Raw genomic sequence first — 21453 nt, 5'->3', positions numbered from 1 at the left:
CCAAAGAAATCCAAAACACTAACTCAAAAAAAAATATGTTCACTGCAGTGCCATTTACAATAGCCAAGCTATGGAAGCAGCCCCAGTGTCCATGAATAGACAAGTAGATAAAAAAAGTTGCAGTATATACATATAGTATAATATCCCTTAGTTTCAAAAAAATGAAATGTTACTATTTGTGACAGAATGGATGGACCTAGAGGATATTATGCTCAGTGAAATAAGTCAGAGAAAGACAAATACCATATGATATCACTTATATGTAGAATCTAAAGAATAAAATAAACAAAGTTGAAACAGACTCACAGATACAGACAAAGAACTGGTGGTTACCAAAGGGAAGGAGGGAATTAGGGCATTGGGTGAAAAAGGTGGACTAAGAAAGCAAAAATTTGTGTTACAAAATAGTCACAAAGAAGTAAGTAAAGCATTGGAAATATAGTCGGTAATATTGTGATAACTATGTATGGTTCTAGTTGGGTGTACTGGAAATATCAAAGGAAACACTATGTAAAGTATATGATTGTCTAACCACTAAGCTGTATACCCAAAACCGATACATAATTTTTTAAAAACCCTCCATGTGATACTATTACACATCAGATTAACAATAATTTAAGTTTGACTGAAACATGTGTACATGAAAGTAGAATAATGGGAAATTGTGCATGGTTGGTGGGCTTTATTGATATAACCATTTTGGAAAATAAAGTATTATTCCAGCAAATAAAAAAAACACATACAGTGCATTTCAGAATTTTGCTATTTCCTTATTTACAACACACACATAAAAATAAATAAAAACAGACAAGGAGTAGTGGGTATTCCTCTCAGTTATTATTGCTGCTGAAATAAACCTAATTTCTCAGATCCATAGAAATGAAAAAGATATTTTTGAAAAGCAAAGTGATATTAGTTATAGGTCTGACTACTTAACAAGTTGTTAAACAATTCTAATACTTTCCCCATTAAATGATCAGATACAATCCAATTCCATTTCATGTTATCACTAGCCCTTGAAATTCTAATTAACCAAGGAAATTCAGGTATCAATAGTTCCAAAAGTTACTTTCATTCCAACTGATCCATATTTTAGAAGTTTTTTCAGCTTCCCTGAATAACTGACTCCTCACTCAGCTGAAGCAGCGTGTGAAAAGTGCTTAACACAGAATAAGGTCCTTAGTAAGTGTTCAATATTAGGTATTACCATTATCAAGTGAGTATCTCTAAGAATGGAAGAATGCACCAGGCAATTAAATAAAATACTTATCAGATACTCAATAATCACATCAAATAATAATCACCTTAAAAATAATTACCCTAAACCTATTTACTGAAACTTCTCCTTATAAGATTACCAAAATACTTTCACAAAATAGGCCAAGAATGAAAAAAATGTTGTTTTTTTCTTAGTAAAATTGCTCCCATAACTTTCTGTTAATATTTCAACATTTTTATGAGCAAATGACAAAAAATCTAGGGGATACAACTCATCAACACCATTTTCTACCTCATTTCTCTGAAATGTGGGCTTGTTGTCTTCCAAAATAATAAAAAAAAAATCTTAAAAGCAGAAATATTCTTCAACAGTATTACTAGTGGAATATGGCTGGACCCAAAAGAAAAGTTACATTTATCTGCTAGAAAATAAGAAGAAATTTAGTTTCCACTGGATATAATGGTTATAATGTCCTGCTAGATGGAACAAAGTTATACAAATTGCAAATCACAACAATAAAGACTTAATTCCCACAACATGGGATGACCAACTACATTCACACAACATGGGATGACCAACTACATTCACACAACATGGGATGACCAACTACATTCACAGGTGTTGGGAAAAGCAAAATACTATTTTCTGAGAGGGAAACAATAACAATCTAAAAAATAGCAAATATCTAACTGCTCTTTAGGCTGAAGTTAATTGGTCTGGTTGGACAAAAGTAAAAGGTAAATGTTCACCAGAGTTTTAATTTGTGGGATAATCTTCACAAATACTACATGCAAAACGTTTAATAATTAATTTTCATATGTAGTAGTTAACTCTATTTTTAAAATTCACATGCCTCAACTATTTTTACTTTAAATTAAGTACTATTATCTCAATTACTTTTTTAGTTGTAAACTAAAAACTAACGAAAATAGTATGTGACACAGAGCTGAACATTTCCTTCTGACCACGGTACTGTGAACTTGGGAATGACACACAGTTGATGATGTCTTCACACTGGGGCAGGCTGAAGGTCTTAGCTTCTGGGAGGTAAGACCTGGGGTAATAGTGAGGCTGAGTGAGCCTCCATATCCTCCCAGCCCAGTCTCCCTAATGTTTACCTACCAACAAGGAAATTCTAAGATTAGCAGCCAAGGTTGTAAAAGGCTGAGTCAGCCCATGACCCAGAAGTGTATCCATATCATTTAAGCTAGTCCCACACCCAGATGGGACATCCAAAACCATTAGCACCAACAACTCACTGCTGTAACTCTCATTAACCTGCAATAACAAAACCCTCGGAAGAAAAATTCTGGACTTCATTTACTTATGGTAGGGTTTTGCTCTATTGCTAAATAGTGATTTAAAATTAAGCAAGTAATCTGGGCTTTTTGGTTTATTCACCATGGTCTCCAATATTCAATTATTCCAATATTAATAGAAGGGAGTGATTATTCATATTGAACTATTATTTTTTAAATTATATTTTACTGATTATGCTGTTATAGTTGCCCCAATTCTGTTCCTTTGGTCCCCCTCCACCCAACTCCCCCACTCCCTTAGGCAATCCCCACACCACTGTCCATGTCCATGGGCCATGCATATACCAGCTACTCTATTTCATATGCTGTGCTTTACATCACTATGACTGTTCAGTAACTACAAATTTGTATTTCTTAATCCCTTTACTATTTTCACCCCTCCTCCCAACACCCTTCCCATCTGGCAACCATCAAAACGGTCTCTGTATCTATGATTCTGTTTATGTTCTGCTTCTTTACTAATTTTATTTTTTAGATTCACTTGTTGATAGATATGTATTCATTGCCATTTTACTGTTCAAATATTTTATCTTCTTCTTTTTCTCAAATAAGCCCTTTTAACATTCTATATAATAATGGTTTGATGGTGATGAACTCCTTTAGATTTTTTGTATCTGGGAGGCTATTTATCTGCCCTCAATTCTAAATTATAGGTTTGCTGGATAGAGTAATTTTGGCTGTAGGACCTTGCTTTTCATCACTTCAGATATTTCTTGCCAATCCCTTCTAGCCTGAAAAGATTCTTTGAGAAATCAGCTCACAGTCTTATGGGAATGCCCTTGTGGGTAACTAACTGCTTTTCTCTTGTTGCTTTTAAGATTCTCTCTTTATCTTTAACCTTTGGCATTTTAATTATGATGTGGCTTGGTGTGGGCCTCTTTAGGTTCATTTTGTTTGGGACTCTCTCCTGGACTTGTATGTCTATATCCTTCACCACATTTGGGAAGTTTTCTGTCATTATTTTTTCAAATAGGTTTTCAATTACTTGTCTCTTTTCTTCTTCCATCACCTCCATGATGTTGATGTTGGTGAGCTTGAAGTTGACACAGAGGCAATTTAGCTAGTTAAGCAAAAATTTTCTTCAATACTTTCAAAGTTTACCAGTTGTAATTGTTTAAAAAGCTGCACAGATAAATCTACTGATTAATAGAGATCATTTGTGAGAAAAATATTTTTCTTACATTATGATGATTCCATTATCAATGGAAAATGAGTCAGAAGGTAACCCGGCAATATTCCAGGTTCGAATTGTCACTGCTTCTCCCAGGATACTCATAAGGGAATAATCATCAGAGCAGGGAATACCTCCTTTTTTGCACAGTTTTGTCCACTCCTTGGTTTGGTTCTTTAAGACATACGTGGAAAGAAAAAAAAATGTTAGAGGTTACCAAATGAATACTTTGTAAACTCTGTGATTATACTTCATTCATTGAATCTACAAACAATTGTTGAAATCCTACCTTTAAAAGATGACTTGTGTTTATCAGATTTTTTTCAAATTATAGCTTAGAATGTCCACTAAGTATTAATTTTTGTTTTAAACAAAAATTAATTATATCCAATTTAAGATAAAGTTTAGGTAGATCACTTAACAATAAAGCCAGAATTTTGTATGTAGAAAAAAATAACTGCCAGCTATTATTCTAAAGCTTTACCTGACAAAGTAGTTGGGGACCACCATGTTTTTCTACATATTTTCTTTACATTACAAATAGCCAGCAAACTTAATACGATATTATTGTATAAAAGTAAATCTAATTTGAACTGGTAAGGAGCATAGAAAACATTTGTTTCTGGCATTCACATGCCCTGGAGGAGGAACTATGGTAGGGCTGTGAGAAACCAACAGGGATCAGGATATATATTGGAATTTGAGATACCCCAGCTGGGATGCTCAGAAACAAGAAGGGTTCTTGAGCTCAGGTTCACACTCAAAAAGTCAGAAATCAAGGATCAATTTGAGGTTACAGATCAAAGAATTCAGAAATAGTAAAAGACATGACTAGGGAGAAAATAGGTTAAGAAGAGGCATAGAGAAGATGGATATATGTGTTTTTGATACCAGCCCAGGGGTGGATGAAGATGCTGTGTGTGTGAAGTGGTGCTAGATGAGAGGGCATGGTGGAACCTCCCTTGGGTTCCTTCTGAGTAGGTTCAGCTAACATTCCCTTAGGATTGCACAGAAAAGGCCATGACAGCCCTGGGAGAGTTGACGACTTTCATGACCTTGATTAGCCAGTTATTTGTAGGATGCCCCCCTAATTTGGTCTGTGTGATGTTCCTTCATGATTCAATTCATGTTATGCAACTTTGGCAAGAATATTACAGAAATGTTATTGTTGTTCTTCTCATTGCATTCCATCAATGGTACATGATTTCAAATTGTTCACTTATTGATGATACTGATTTTCATCACTGGATTATGGTGTTACCTGCCAGGCTTCTGTCTCATAATTGCATGATCTTAGGTGTGATTACAGCTTCACTGGATGGTGGGACACAACACTAAGACACCTGGATAGATGAATGGCAGAACTCTTTGCTATTGGTCCAAATGAGAGAGGCTACCCCACAGGAGGGCACACCTGGACACAGGGTAGGTAGCAGCAACAAGACTGCAGGAAGCAGTTTATGTACAACAAGCTAAGTTTCATGGGCTTCTTGGATATTGAGTATTTAGGATAATTCCACAGATACAACTAAGGAGGCGTTGTCCCTGGATATCAGGTAGCTGGGGTCCTCTGGAAGGTATGTGCCTATTATAACCTTGGAATGCCTGATAAGGGAAATGGTTGCGGTGAGGGCTTAGCAAACTACCCACAATAGGGAATTCAGAGTTTTTAATCATGATTCAAAACTGAGTTAAGACAGTGCTTATGAAATATTGTATTATTCCACTAACTTGCTCTTTCCCCTTATAGTAAATGAGCATTTTGTGGGAAGATATTTGTACCTATGTAAACATTCTGAGTTTTGTCAGGCACTCATGTAGAAAAATTATTAATTTATGTCAGGCTAGATTTATCTTTTCCTGTTTTTATCTCTCTTTTTATAATTGAGATATAATGGACATATAATATAGTAGTTTCAGGTGTGCAATATAATGACTTGATATCTGTATACATTATGAAATGACCACCACAAATTCTAGTAATATCTATCACCATACAGAGTTACAATCTTTTTCTTGTAATGAGAACTTTCAAAGGTCACTCCCTTAGTAACTTCCACACATACAAACTATAGTCACCACGCTGCACACTACATCCCCACAACCTATTTATTTTACAACTGGAAACTCATACCTATTGACTCCCTTCACCCATTCTGCCCACAACTTTTTACATTTTATTTAATGAGTTATATATATTACCATTATTATTTATTGATGATCTGGCCAGTGGGAGTGCCTATAAGCTAAATTCTACATCCTTTTAACATGCCCCTATCATTCTTTGGGCTCTTTCTCACTTTTGTTTCAAGAAAAAAAAACTTTAGACGTATCTTATAGTCAAGTCTCGCTAAATAAGGATAATCTTCCTATTTTAACTTCAGCCTATTGTCAACCTTAATGCCACCTGCAAAGTCCTTTTGCCATGTAATGTAATGTATTCACAGGTATAACACTAGAGGGCAAACACTAAGGACAAAAATCTTGCCTGTCATGAGTACTTAATAACCATCACTTGGCTTTTTTTTGGTTTGGTTGTAGGGAGAAGGGGTGGGTAGCATTTCTGATTTATATCTTTTTGCTAGTTATCAGAGCCTATTGGCATAGTTCCTGTCATCAGGCTACAGGTTGAGCTACATGCTGCTGGGGGAGGTCTGCAGGTGTTCTCAGATACAGCTTGATGCTGGAGAAGGCGTGGCAGCCAATGATATGCAGAAAAAGAGAAACTGAAAGCCAATTAATTGTTGTGGAATGTTGTTTATAGTTGACAGGTATAGTACATTATCACAGATGAACTCTGGATTAAAATTTTAAGTGACCAATTATATGTCTGTAAGGGTGTAGCTGCAGAAAATAACTGAAATGAACAGAAATGAGGGACTGTGAACAGGCATCAAAATACAAGCCAAGGGCCTTGGTGGTAATCAGGTGGTAAGACAGACGGTGGAAATGAAAAACTGACCATTAAGGGTGTCACCTTCATGCAAGTATTCACCAGCACCAAAACCATTTTGACGTTGATTATTGGCAGGGAAAATGTCACTTAGAAAATTCAACTTGATTGAATTCCAGGTCTTGTGTCCTTACAAAACTGTAGGGTTCTGTTTTGCAATTGGCATGGGCATTGCAGTTGAAGTGCTGTGGGCCCAGTTATCCTAGGAGAACTGACATTTTCTGTGTGTTTTTTTTTAATGAAGAATACTAGCAAACGGTTTAGTGAAGAATTAACAACTATTTAGCTTCAAGCTTGGAGGGAGGGAAATGTAGCTATTTATGGAAGGTTCTTGGTATCCTGAGACTTTGATGTTAGAAAAAAACAAGATTATTGTAACATCTTTTTGTCTTAGTTGGGTTTCCCAAAAGCAGACTCTGAGAGGAAGATTTATGTGAAAAGATTTATGAAAGGACAGATGCTAGAGGAAGCAGGACAAGAACTGGAAGAATCCAATTAAAGGTGAGGAGTCGGCCAGTTCTGCAGCAGGTGGTTCCGTCTTGATTCTACAGGTGTGTAAGTTATTCCTCCGAGTTGCCCCAACCAGAGGGAAGAAAGGCAGGTGCCTATGCTCTTAGGTCCGCCAGTCATTCTTGAAGGCCTAAGTCCGACGGAAGTAAATTCCCAGTCAATTCTAGCTCTCCAAGCACTGGGCAAGTGGGTTCTAAGGACCCAAGGGAAGTGTGCCAAAAAAGTGACGCACAAGCTGGGTTTTGAACGTGAAAGCACAGGAAGCCAGGAGGGAGCCTGGGCAGAACACTGAAGTTGCCACTACAACCACTATGTTTGGAATTGAATAGGCCTCGCTCTTGCTTCAGCAGCACATATACTAACATTAGAATGGAGTAGGAAACTCTTGATGGTGCGTAAACTGCCAGCTGCCCTGACCCAAGAGAAACAAAAGAAAGAAGATCATGGAGCTGGACCCAAAGAATGAACTCACAGGAAGAAACAGTTACATTAGAGACTTTAAGGAAAGTGAAAGCCTAGGCTGTCACAGTGAAGCAAGAGACAAAACTGCCTTTAAGCTTTCATGTTGATAAGATGAGATGGGATCTTGTGCCTTCAGGAATCAGGGTGGGGACCGTGGGTGTGAGATCACAGAGGGAGCTACGAGCTTGAGTTGTATCGTGACTGTTGTTTTGCTCTGTTGGTGAGTCCCAAGGTCTCAGTTCTGGACTTCATCGCTTCCTTGAAGCATTTGTGTGGGGGGTCTGACTGGCAGCCCCATTCTTGTAAAAGTAGGTAATTGTAAAGTCAGCAAGACATGGTGCCTTGGAATGAGTCTGTTAGAGGGGGTTGGGCTGGGAGGAGTGGCACTGGCAGGTATAACTTTCAGGATGGCCCTGGACCGCAAAGCAGGAGCCAGTGCAGGCTCCTGGGAACCAACAGAGAGGGTAAGAGTGGCTGCAGCTACTCCTTTCGCTGCTCCACACTGATGCAGAAGAGGAGAAAGTCACTCAATTAAGAATTTGGGTGACTTCAAGTCTCATTCCTGCTCTGTCGTTAATCAGCTGTATGGCTCTGAGCAATTCTCTTAAGTTTTATAGGCCTCAGTCTCTGAAATTGTCACACAAACAAATCTGTAACTACGTAAATAGTGTCATGTTAAACTTGAACTACTTGAACTACAAGATGTTAATGCCATAACCACGGACAGTCATTCAAAGACACACATGAATAGACAAAACTAAGAATACAGAGGTTGTGCACCAGGACAAGGGCTACCAGAATGCCAACAACTAAAGACAGAAGCATTATCTGTGTAACAATTTTAAACCCATTTCGTAAAAAAAAACAAAAACAAAAAAAAAACCACATACACAATAAATCAAACAAGCTAAAACAGTGGCCACAGAGAATCCTGCTTAACAAAAAGTCCTGAAATTAAGCAAGGTTCAGCTAAGACCACAAGCAAGCAAACGCTTTATAAAATGATAAAGTTATCATTTTCTTGTCCTCTCCTTGCTTGACAACAGAAGCTATTGCCAAATGTTCACCCTCTTTTCCTTTTAATTGTTTTAATTTTTCTAAATCTCTCCTCTTGCTTCAATTGGGCCATGTTCAGGGTTGGATTCTAGTTCAAACAGATGAAGAATGTGCTGGGTTTCGTTCACAAAAAGACTGAAAAGTAGAAGTCAGGGAGAAGAAATAGGGTTCAGGGTTGGGTCAAGGAGAAAACCAAAGTAGGATCTGGCAAAGGGGTGGGAATTGAAAACAGGGAACTTGGTCTTTGTTTCCTAAGGAAAAAAAAAAAAGTTGCTTATCAATTGGGTTTTAGGCAAGCTATTTCTTCCCCTGAATTTCAATCTCTGAAGAGATTTAGAAATGATTTATTATTGAAATTCACAAGGATTAGTTGATAAAACACACACACAATTCTGATACCTTTATATTTCTTTAGGAACTAAAATTTTATCTTTGGGGTCTACCATTTCACATGAGATTTTTTAAGGAGGTCTTTTTGTTTCTAAAACAGATTTCAGATGAGTCTTTATAGAGCTAATTCAGAGAATAACTTAAACACACAACCAGAAATCAAATACATTTTGTTTCTCACATTTAACAGAACAAACAAACAAACATCCCTAAGATTAATGTTGGCTGTCCCGGGAGGGTCCAAAAGAGACCTTACGAATCAACTAGCATCTCTCACCTGACGATAGTTAGAGGTAAAGGCCCCCAGGTAAGCGATCACTCCTGCGGAAATGAGGATGTCACCTGTCAGGTTGACGTACAGCAGCCCCAGCTCCAGCGCTGTGTGGCTCCACCGCGTCTTCTCTCCCCCAAGGCCTCCGATCAGCTGCTCCGCGCGTTCCAGCTTTTTGCTGCACAAGTCAACCTCAAAAATGAAAGTAAATTTTTATCAACATGTGCAAGTGGAACGAGTCTTAAAATTCTGTAAGCTTTTACCCTTAGAGATAAATAATTTTTTACAATACAAACTTCTAGTTAGAATTTTTTTAACTCTCTAAAAGAAAAATGTGGAGATACCTCATTATGAATATTGGGAAGTTCATGATGCTTTAGAATTTTTTCATAATAAAGTGTTTAATGCAATGTATGAAATCATATTTATCATAGGATGCTAACACAGCTCTAGTTAAGGAAATGACCTACAGTATGAGACACTAAAAGTTAAGTAACTAATAAAGGGCATTCTCTTGCAAATACAGATGTTCTCCCTCCATTTTAATAATCTAAACACATTTTATTTTAAATATTCTGTGAACATTTTTGACTCATTTAACTTACAGTTGATTAAACATTTCAAGGTTAAATGTTTAAAAGTTTTAATAATTTGTGCTTACTTCCAAAGTGCAACTTTCAAGTTGTTAAGTCATGTCAACACACTCAAGACACTTGCCATTAGCCTTAAATCAGCACGTCGACCAAGAGCTGAGAGCCTACTCCGTGCAAAAGACTGTTAACCAAATTTGATTATGTATAATTAAGCAATGTGGTTAAAAAAATAAAATGGGTAATTATGAAGTTAGCAAACTTGGGAGAAAGCCATTTCAACCCATGCAATAGCGATACTCTAGTAGAATACCTGAATTTTTTAATTTAATTTTAAGTGATTTAACATCTTTATTTTGGGAAGAAGACAAGAATAAGTAAAGTTTACCTTAAAGCTTAAAATTAAAAATCCACATGAAAAAAGGAAGTCGATAATTGATAAAAATAGAGACATTTATATTATTTTGTAATAAGAATTTGGCTTATATTTCTTCTTAATGCTATTAATATGTATATTAAATAATTGCTTTTAGATTAAAAGATATAAAATACTGTATCAGTTTATTTAAAGATAGGTTTAAAAAAGCAAAGGGTATCTAACTGGTAATATTTTTAATACTTCCTAAATTAAAAATTTTTCTTTTTTAATTTTCCTTTTTCTAATAGTTTTTGTCTTCCCAGTTTCTTCATCCATTATTCTTTCAATGATGTTGAAATGTTAAATCAGGTCTTGGACTATAATAAAGTTGTCATCAGAAACTAGTGAGTAAAAATATTTTAGCTAAAATATTTTTCTCCTCCTAAAGCAGATTTTCAGTAAACATATATGTATATATTCATTTTATATCACCACAATCGTCAACATTTTATTTTCAAAAATTAATAGAACTTTCAAACATACAGCAGTGTTAAAACATGTTTAGAGTCAGCAACAACATACTGTCTGTCATAGTATTTAATTAAAACTGATCACCAGTAAATCATGCCCAATAATAGGTCGCATTTCTAAATATTAGTACCATGTTACTTATCTGTAGAAATACAGAATATGTGCACATATCCTATAGAAGGAAGCAGTGTGGCAGCATGGGAAAGAGCACGGTACCACACTTTTAGAGTCAGACTGTCTGGGTTCAGATCTTAGCCTTAATGCTTAGAAGTTGACCATGGACAATCTGCCCAACTTTTCCATGCTTTAGATTCTACAAAAAGGTACCAAGATGATCCCCCTCAGAAGGCTGCTGTGAGAACAAATGAGATAAATACATACTGTTTTCAGAACAACAATGCTTTGCACCGTAATAAGCACAGAACAAATTGTACTGTTACAAAGTATTTTGACTTTTTTCATAATCAAACTGTAGCAGTTAATTTTTACAAACAGCATTGTTATAAAAGTTAGAGCAATGTTTTTAGTCTTAAAAACATCTTCAGTGGACACAGTATTTATTGTTCTGGGTATTGAATTCTAATCACAGCTTTGCCATGAACTCTTAAACAACCTAAGTCAATTGATTTTTTTTTATTATTTTAATCATTGTTCAAGTACAGTTTTCTCCCCTTTACTCCCAATCCAGCCCACCCACCCAACCCTCCCCACTTCCCTCCCATTACCACCCTCCCCCTAGTTTTTGTCCATGTGTCCTTTAAATTTGTTCCTGTAAACCCTTCCCATTCTCCCCTGAAATTCCCACTTTTCTCCCCTGTGGTCACTGTCAGCCTGTCCTCTATTTCAGTGTCTTTGGTTATATTTTGCTTGTTTCTTTGTTTTATTGTTTAGGTTCCTCTTAAAGGTGAGATCATATGGTATTTGTCTTTCACTGCCTGGCTTGTTTCGCTGAGCACGCTGCTTTCCAGCTCCATCCAAGCTGTTGCAAAGGGTAGGAGCTCCTTCTTTCTTTCTGCTGCATAGAATTCCATTGTGTAAATGTACCACAGTTTTTTGATCCATTCATTTACTGATGGGCATCTAGGTTGCTTCCGTCACCTAGCTATTGTAAATTGTGTTGCTATGAACATTGGGGTGCATAGGTTCTTTTGGATTGGTGTTTTAGTGTTTTTAGGATATAGTCCCAGCAGTGGAATTGCTGGGTCAAAAGGCAGATCCATTTTTTTTTTCTGAGGAAGTTCCATACTGCTTTCTATAGTGGTTGTACCAGTCTGCAGTCCCACCAACAGTGCACTAGGGACCCCTTTTCTCCACAACCTCTCCAACACTTGTTGTCTGTTGCTTTGTTTATGGTGGCCATTCTGTCTGGTGTGAAGTGGTATCTCATTGTGGTTTTAATTTGCATCTCTCTGATAGCTAGCGATATTGAACATCATTTCATGTGTCTTTGAATTTTCTGTATGTCCTCCTTGGAGAAGTGTCTGTTCAAGTCCTTTGCCCACTTTTTAATTGGATTCCTTGTCTTCTTAGAGTGTAGTCGTGTAAGTTCTTTATATATTTTGGAGATTAAACCCTTGTCTGAGGTATCATTGGCAAATATATTTTCCCATACAGTTGTTTCTCTTTGTCAATTGATATTTTGATTATCCATTTCCTTACCTATATATAACATGAAGAATAATTTAAATAATCAAGCTCAATACTTTAAAATATAAAGCAGAGATAACTGGCAACTTTTTTTCTTTTGTTGGGGGTGGAGGGAAGGGCCAGCAGGTAAAAGGCTCTGGGGCCAAAGAGGTAAAATTGAGGATACTATGTAAGTACTTATATAGCCATTTAATACATAATCATTTAAAAATGTCAAAACCATAACCAGCTTGTGGGCCCTAAAAATGGGCAATGTTGGATTTGGCCTGTGGGCCACAGCTTACCCACTCCTAACGAGCAAGAAAAGAGGCTTGCTGGGCAATATGCTAACATGAACATTGTTTTTCCTTACAATAATTGACAATTTGCTCATATTTCCAGATATCATCCTATACCTGGTTTTCCAAGTCAGCCTTCTTTTCTTTATTTAGTTCGAGCGTGTTCTGAAGCTTGGCCAGCTTGTCCTGAACCTCACGTAGGGCTGCCTGCTTTTTTCTGAGACCTTCCATGGCGATCTTCAGCTCCCCTTCAGCGGCAGCCAGTTTTATCTTTTTAGGAGCTACTATTTTTGCAACTCTGCAAAAAGGAAAATTGGAAAATGAAATATACATTTAAAATTCCAGTGCACCCTTACTGAATTTGTTTTCCTAATATTCTTACTGTAACTCAACCTACCCCGATCTCTACGTTCCCTGTTTCATCTAAGAATCAGGCAGCCTGATGCTGCTATGTAAGAAATGACTGTTAAAATAGGTACCAAATACTCAGAATGTTTTCTGCATATGCAGAATAGTTTGCTTTCAAATAAGTAATTAGTTTTTACCCAAAATATTTGATTGTTGTCAATGTGGAATTTTGGTGATTTTGCCAAAGGAGAATAGCATATTCATGTACCACATGTAAATTACAGTATTTGGGGAAAGTAGCCTAATTTTTTAAGGTTTAATTCCAATGAGAAGGTGAGATATATTATCTGTGTCATTTTATCCCTTTTTTTAAAATTTCAGAATATACCTTTAAATAAAACTCAATTTTTCTTATAAATATGTATGTTAGTAATAAAAAGGACTATGCAGGATAAAGGATGGACCTAAATTATTTTCTCTATCTGGAAAATGGAGTTAGTCATTTTGTCTTTACAAATGAGAAAACACTGAATTAAAATTTATGATTAGCATGGTATATCATGGTCCCAAACATATAGAACATGTAATATATGTGTACAATGTTTAAAATTGTGTGTGAATTTAAAAGATATCCTGTAATAGTTGCTTTTTGAAGAAATTATCAATAATTTTTACTCTGTGTACATGCTATAAAATGGCTCTCATACAGTCATCAAAAAAGTCTCCTTGTCTCATAAAGAATATATATTACACCAGTGTTTTCCAAATGTCCAAGGCATGTCCTTCCACTTAAGGGAACCCACGAGGTCCTGCCTTGTCTACCTAAACATCTGTGTGAGACTGTATTTTCTTCATATGCTTCAATCAAAATAATACATTGCAACAGACTGAATGAAGAAGCAGATTTGAGAGTTCAGCTATCTTCTATTAGAACACATATTAAAGATATTTGTTAAAATATAAAACACTATCACTCTTCTTATAAATTTTTTTGAAAATGTGGACTTTTAAATATAAGTTGGGTTAACATGTAATGTTTTCATTGCTATCTTAAAATGAATTAATAAATATTTTAAAAATTCTCAGCTTTCATTTTTAGTAGGATAGATAAACAAAAGTTTTGGGGTCTCCAGTACTCTTCTAGAGTATAAAGGGCTTCTGAATCCAAAGAGTTTAATTACCGCTGTATTATATTATTTAATTGGTATAATCTTCTCTTCAGTAAATATGTAGGCACACAGCAGGCATTAGACATGGTTTTCTGGGGTTACTCTCACCTTAAGCGAGAGCTCTTAAGTTTTATATTGTCTAACTGACCAAACTTAAAAATAAAACATATTGGTTTGTTTTCATTTTGCCAGTACTTACTTATCATATGAATCCATTGCTATCACCCATTTGCACAAACCTTCAGCTGCTGTGGATGCATTTCTAATCTTTTCTGGGACAAAATCTGGATTTGGAATATAGTTTTTTCTTATGATGTTCATGTAAGCTGGAGGAATATTGTCTTTGTCATATTCATGAAGTGACTGCAGAAATCGAATATCACCAAGAAGTCTCTTAGCTGGACCCCAGAAATCCTCCATTTTTTTCCCTGAACCTGTAGGGTCAGGGATCTTGTCAGCTTTGATGCCTTTCAGGATGCATATGGCTTCCATAACAAGCTTGACTCCAGCAGGAGGACTCTTCATGGACTTTACCACAGTAATATCCTTGAAATAAAACAGGACGACTATTAAAAACTATAGTTTGTTTATGTATTACTTGTAATTGGTTCCTATTTTCAAACTAAGCCATAAGATATAGAATCTTATTGTTCATTGGGTAGAAATGGTGACAGTGAAGAAGCACTGTCAAGATGCATTGAGAAGTTTGTCTCCCCCAAAAATTAAAAACTAGAAATAATAATGAGAACATACCTTATGTAAGATTAGTTATGACATGAAGTATACTTCAAAAACATGTAAAGAGAGATTTGGCTGTTCCAAAGTAAGAGTTTTACAGTTTCTTAATATAAAAGATGGGAATGTTAGAAAAATACAAAGAATTTGTATTTGATGATAAATATGAATACATTCAATTTGTATTGATGATAAATATGAAGATTTATAATCTCACTATATATAGTTAACTATTATAAACATTTTTGTTTGCCTTCTTCTAGATCTTTTTCTATATGTATGTAATATATGCTACAAACCAATGTATATGCACATTTTAGCCAATGGAATCATAGTATAAACAATATACATGCTGTTTTTAAACCTACTGAAATAACAATATACAGTGAACATCCTTTCATGCTAGTGAACATTTACATCATCATTTTTAACAGCTGCACCCTTCAACATATAGACATGAACCACAATTCTAATACCCTGTCTATGCTTTTTTCTTTTTTCATGATTATAATTCCTTTATTGAATTAAAGAGTTTACATCCTTTATTTTTAAAGCTGTTAACACATATTGACAAACTGCTCTCCAGGAAAATAAGAGTGTCTGTTTTACTATATATGTCCTTAGCAACATCAGTAGGTATACTGCTGGCAAAGAAACCTTATTTTAGCCCTGGCTGGTGTGGCTCAGTGGTTGAGTGTCAGCCTGTGAACCAAAGGGTCGCTGGTTTGATTCCCAGTCAGGGAACATGCTGAGGTTGCAGGCCAGGTCCCCAGTAGGAGGTGCAGGAGAGGCAACCACACATTGATGCTTTTCTCCTAATGTTTTTCCCTCCCTTCCCCTCTCTAAAAGATAAATAAATAAAATCTTTTAAAAAAGAAATCTTATTTTAATCTGTGCTTCTTTAAATACAAGTAAGGTAAGATATATTTTCATATGTTTATTGACTATTTGTATTTCCTCTTTTGTGAATTATTTCCTTATATCATTTTACTATCTGATCTCTGAACTACTACTTATTTATTTAAAAGAGCTATTTACATAGAGAATGTTAATCTTTTGTTTGCCATATAATCCAAATACTTTCCCCCATGTTTCTAAACTTCTATCCATAGTGTTTATATCAAACAAAATGTGATGGTTTTTAGGTACTAAAATTTATAACTTTTATTTTTTTATATATTTTTTATTATTTTATTCTTGTTCAATTACAGTTGTCTGAATTTTCTCCCCACCCTAAAATTTATAACTTTTAGAAAAACTTTACTAATTATTAAAAATACAAAAGAATATCAAGGTCCTATATATTACAAACAATATTGCTCAGTTTTTTTCTGATTTCTCTCACACCTAAGAAACACTAGATCTCAATCCATTCAGAGATTACAAATATGACTTACATTTCTAATATTTTATAGTAATATAACTATTTATATTTAAACTTCTGTCCATCTAAAATATGTTTCATAGTAAGGTATAAAGAAAGGCCCTGACCCTCTCTCTCCCTTACCCTACCCAACAGTTTAGCCAAGATTCTCCCACTGTATTTATTTTTAAAAATTCACCTTTGCTTTCTTAATTGAAATGTTTCCCTTTCATAATTTAATTCCTAATATTTAATAGCACATTTAATCAAATATGAGATAGGCTATCATAAAATGTAACACAAGCCACATTGTTATTATTTTACGTACCACATACACAAAAGTACCCACTGGCAAACAAGGACACAATACAGTGGCCCTCCGTACCCACGGGTTCCACACCCACGGATACCACCAACCACAGGCCGTTAGTATTTCCCAAATGAGACAGTATAATATTAGCTACTTACATAGAATCTACATTGTATTTGGTATTTAAGCAATCTAGAGATGATTTAAAGTATACGGGAGGATGTACGTAGGTTATATGCAAATACTATGCCATTTTATATAAGGGACTTGAGCATTCTAGATTTTGGTATTTGAAGGGGGTCCTGGAACCAGGACCCCGCAGATACTGAGGCACAACTGTACTTGGTCACATCTACTGTGAGGTATATCCCAATTACAAAATTGCCTAAATATGAAAAAAGGTGCACCTTAGGATCAAAATATACATTCAGGTCTTATGCCCATCAACTATCATCATTGTTTTGCAAAGTTCTTGAGGTAACAGCCGTCTTATGGTAAGCTGTAACATTTGGAAAGCTTTCTACTTTTTCAAAATTGTCTTAGTCATGCACATGTATTTCTTTTATTTATTTATTTATTTGGTGAATTAGGACTTTATTTATTTATTTATTTATTCGGTGAATTAGGGAGTCCTCTGCCAATTTGAAAATTATTTTAATTGCATTAATGGTGGAGACTAATTTGGAGAGACAGAACAGGTCATAGCACACAATGGTAAGTACTTCCTTGGGCTCTGATGACACGTTTCCTAGCCAGTGTGTGGCCGCCTTACCTGTGCTGTGAGAGTATCAAGGGCGGCGAGTGCTGACTCTAATATCGGCAAGGCCCCGGCCAGGTCAGCATCACATTCGTCTTTGATGGCTTTCGAAGCCATAGCTTGTTCATTGGCTATCGTCTCATCAGCTTTCACTATTTTTTCAGTTTTGGCAACTTCCACAGATTCCTTCTCAATGATTACCATCATTTCATCCACCTCTTTGCTGGCAACTTTTAACTGGGGTTGGAGTGCCTCCAACTCACTCTGCATTGTGGCTACTTGGGATGCAGCAGAATCCAGTTTTTCCAAACCCACTTCATACCTCTTTTTCATTTTCATTACTTCACTAAAAGCAAATAGATAACACTATGTTAGTCGTCAGGCTCTGAATATTTTTCCTATTCCATGGAAAAATATTAAGTGTTCTTGAGCTTCTCAGGTTTTATTCAAGGCGTAACTAAATAAGTGATCTGAAAAATCTCTACATACATTAACAACTTGTCAAAAAATATTCACTCTAGAAAACTGGATTGTGTGCAATTAAAAGCAGATAGTATGTCTTGCTCATTTTTTTATTTCCAGTACCTAGCACAATGTCTAGGCACATAACAGAAATGCAAAAACATTAAGTGTAAGGAAAGAAGCCTCTTTTATCGAATTAATGTTATGCTTCCAAAATTAGTTGACTTGGGAAGTTTATTCCAATACATTATTGTTTCTTAAAACCTTTTTATAATCATTTCTTCCAAACAAACTTCAGTGCTGAAAGCATATTATTATGAATGCTGCCAAAGGTGGCAAACCCTTTTTAAGATGTACTCAGTATCTTGAAATAGGAATTTTTTATTAAGGCAAAAGTAACAAATAGGGTAGGTAATGAAACTCAACACTTTCTTTCTGGTGCAAAAATACCCACAATTTATAAGTGAGGGCACACCATATTTTTGTCCCCCAAAATAGTAGTTATATTCACTGAGTTAGCAAAATATTTGACAGTGATGGGAACTGAGGATACTGGATGCATGCTACCAGATAATCAAGTTCAATTTCAGCTGAAACCTAGTGGAGCAGGCACAGGAAAGGTCTCACTCTTGTAAGCATGAAGCAGTGTCTGCATTTTTGTTCATCCCATGTGATGCTTTGCTAGCTAAACCACTGGCTTCCTGGCAGAGGACTTAAGGCGCTGCTAGATGACAGTTCAACCTGACTACAAACAGATCTGAAGGCTTTAGTGTAACTACAGGATGGAAATTCTAGTGGAGGTAAAGAAGACTTAAGAGCAGAGGAAAATTTGGAAATCAGTAAGAATATATAAAAATGCCTAGGAAACTATCACTTTCAACCTTCCTATTAGTTTGTATTTCATTTTTATAATCTTTCTTCCAATTAGGACAGCCTTAAATTTGTGAGCATACAATCAAACAAAGCCATAGTGATGTCCAAAATTTAGTCAGAATCTCCAAGAGTTTTTGACCCTCTTGGATGGGAAAATATGAACAAAAAAAAGGGCAAGATTCCATTAAGTTAAAGATCATAAGATCAACACAGAAAGACAATTATCTTGAGAACTAAAAATACAATAAAACTCAGCCAAATCATGTAGCAGCAGCCTCAGATGGGAGTTGCAGATTTCACTAGGTGGATGGAAAAAATACTTATGGTATAATTCAAGTATGAGGGTGTGGACCATTGTAAATGGGAAAAGCTATGACACCCTAGCTGTGGAAGGCATAACGATGGTCACCATAAATGCAGGTGAAAGAAGAAAGTGTCCTACTGGATCCAGGTAGTATTTGGCCAATATGAGAAAAGAGGCTTCAAAATGCCTAAGATCATGAATTAACCATAGAAACTTTTAAAATTAAGTAGAAATACATGCAAAAATCAAACTCGTAACAGTAATGTTTTTCTGTCAAGGAATCTGTCCACATTTGGTGTTTTAAGTATTTTTTAAAATATTATTTAAGAGTTTGGTCTGTTAGCTTAACAGACTAGCCTTGTAGTTCCAACATAAATCCCACAATGGAGTGTTATTCGGCCACGAGAAAGGAGGATATCCCGACATTTATGACAGTGTGGATGGATCTGGACCCAGTATGTGAAGTGAGTAAATCAGGGAGAGACAAGTTCTGTCTGATATCACATATGTGGAGTCTAAACAAAGTCAAACCTACAAAAAACAGAGCATAAGGGTGGCTACCAGGGGGCGGGGTGAGGGGCATGAGAGTGATGGTGTTTAAGAGTAGGAAACAGTGTTGAACAGTGAGAGAGTCCTAGAGCTCTAATGCACAGCACAATGAAAATAGCTAATAACATTGTACTATAATTATGTAATGTGATAAAGCTATAATGGCAATCATATTACAATATTAAATGTATCAAAGTAACAAGTTTAAGCTTACACAATGTTACATGTCAAATTTATTCAATAAAAGAGGCATTGCAATATAAATTGTGTAACTGAGCAGAAGAGTTACATTTGTATTTTTAAGTAAAAATTTCATTAACTTTATAGATAATATTCAAACATTTAAAAGAACTTAAGGCTCAACATGTGTATACATTTAATGTACTAGATTTATTAATATTTAAGTAGGAAAGTTTGATTCATTAAATCAGATCTTAAAAGGGAAATAAAAATATATGAAAAATAATAAATACAATAAAAATATGTTTAAATAAGTTTTTGAATATGAACAAATATTAGTTGAAGGCCTCTTAAAAATAATCACTAAAATTTCTTTTTAAAAAAATAATTATATTTTATTGATTATGCTATTACAGTTGTCCTAATTTTTCCTCCTTTGCCCTCCTCCACCCAGTACCTCCCACTCCCTCAGGCAGTCCTCCCAGCATTGTTCATGCCCATGGGCCATGCATATAAGATCTTTGGCTGCTCCATTTCCCATACTGTACTTTACATCCCCATGGCTATTCTGTAACTGCCTATTTGTACTTCTTAATCCCTTCACCTCTCCACGCATTCCCCCACACCCTCTCCCACCAGGCAACCACCAAAACGTGCTCTGTATCCATGATCTTGTCACTGTTCTTGTTTGATTAGTTGTTTTTTAGATTTAGCTGTTCATAGATATGTATTGCCATCTTATTGTTCATAGTTTTGATCTTTTTCTTAAGTAAGTCCCTTTCACATTTCACATAATAATGGTTTGGTGGTGATGAGCTCCTTTATAGTTTTTTCTTGTCTTGGAAGCTTTTTATCTGCCCCTTGATTCTAAATGATGGCTTTACTGGGTAGAGCAATCTTGGCTGTAGGTCCCTGCTTTTCATGACTTTGAATATTTCTTGCCAATCCCTTCTAGCCCACAAAGTTTCTTTTCAGAACTCACCCACAGTCTCATGGGAATTCCCCTGTAAGTAACTAAGTGCTTTTCTCTTGCTGCTTTTAAGGTTCTCTTTATCTTTAAGCTTTGGCATTTTAATTATGATGTGTCTTGGAGTGGGCCTCTCCATCTTATTTGGGACTCTGTGCTTCCTAGATTTGCATGTCTATTTCCTTCACCAAATTAAGGAAGTCTCCTTTTGGCACCCCATGATGCAAATGTAGAACCTCTTGAAGTTGTGCCAGAGTCTGCTTATAATACCCTCATTTTTTTTTATTCTTTTTCTTCTTGTTCTGATTGGGTGTTTTGTTTCCTTATGTTCCAAGTCATTGATTTGATTCTTGGCTTCATCCACTCTAGTGTTGTTTCCCTGTAAATTGTTCTTTATTTCAATTAGTGTAACCTTTGTTTCTGACTGGATCTTTTTTATGTTGTTGAGATCCTCACTAAGTTCCTTGAGCATCCTTATAAACAATGTTTTGAACTCTGTATCTGATAGATTGCTTATCTCCATTTCATTTAGCTCTTTTTCTAGAGTTTTGATCTGTTCTTTCATTTGGGCCATGTTTCTTTGTCTCATCGTTTCTACAGCCTCCCTGTTTCTATGTATTAGGTACAGCTGCTTTGGCTCCGTGTCTTGGTAGTGTGGCCTAATGTAGTAGATGTCCTGTA

The 21453-nt window shown here is 35.7% G+C and overlaps 1 protein-coding gene across 1 annotated transcript in view; it reads right to left on the bottom strand.

Annotated features, from left to right (window-relative positions):
• DNAH7 (dynein axonemal heavy chain 7) overlaps positions 1-21453 on the bottom strand; it is a 228158-nt gene that overhangs the window by 71432 nt on the left and 135273 nt on the right. The window contains exons 44-48 of the mRNA XM_045850123.1: positions 17453-17783; positions 14472-14818; positions 12873-13053; positions 9358-9543; positions 3720-3883 (exon numbers count right to left, since the gene is read on the bottom strand). Coding sequence (XP_045706079.1) covers positions 3720-3883; positions 9358-9543; positions 12873-13053; positions 14472-14818; positions 17453-17783 — 1209 coding nt within the window. The remainder of the gene's footprint in view (positions 1-3719; positions 3884-9357; positions 9544-12872; positions 13054-14471; positions 14819-17452; positions 17784-21453) is intronic.

The sequence above is a fragment of the Phyllostomus hastatus genome, unplaced genomic scaffold (assembly GCF_019186645.2).
Source record: "Phyllostomus hastatus isolate PE091 unplaced genomic scaffold, TTU_PhHast_1.1 phas_contig_1, whole genome shotgun sequence".
Classification (NCBI taxonomy): Eukaryota; Metazoa; Chordata; class Mammalia; order Chiroptera; family Phyllostomidae; genus Phyllostomus; species Phyllostomus hastatus.
The sequence above is the reverse complement of the archived record's forward strand: the minus strand, read 5'-3'. Positions and strand labels throughout refer to the sequence as shown.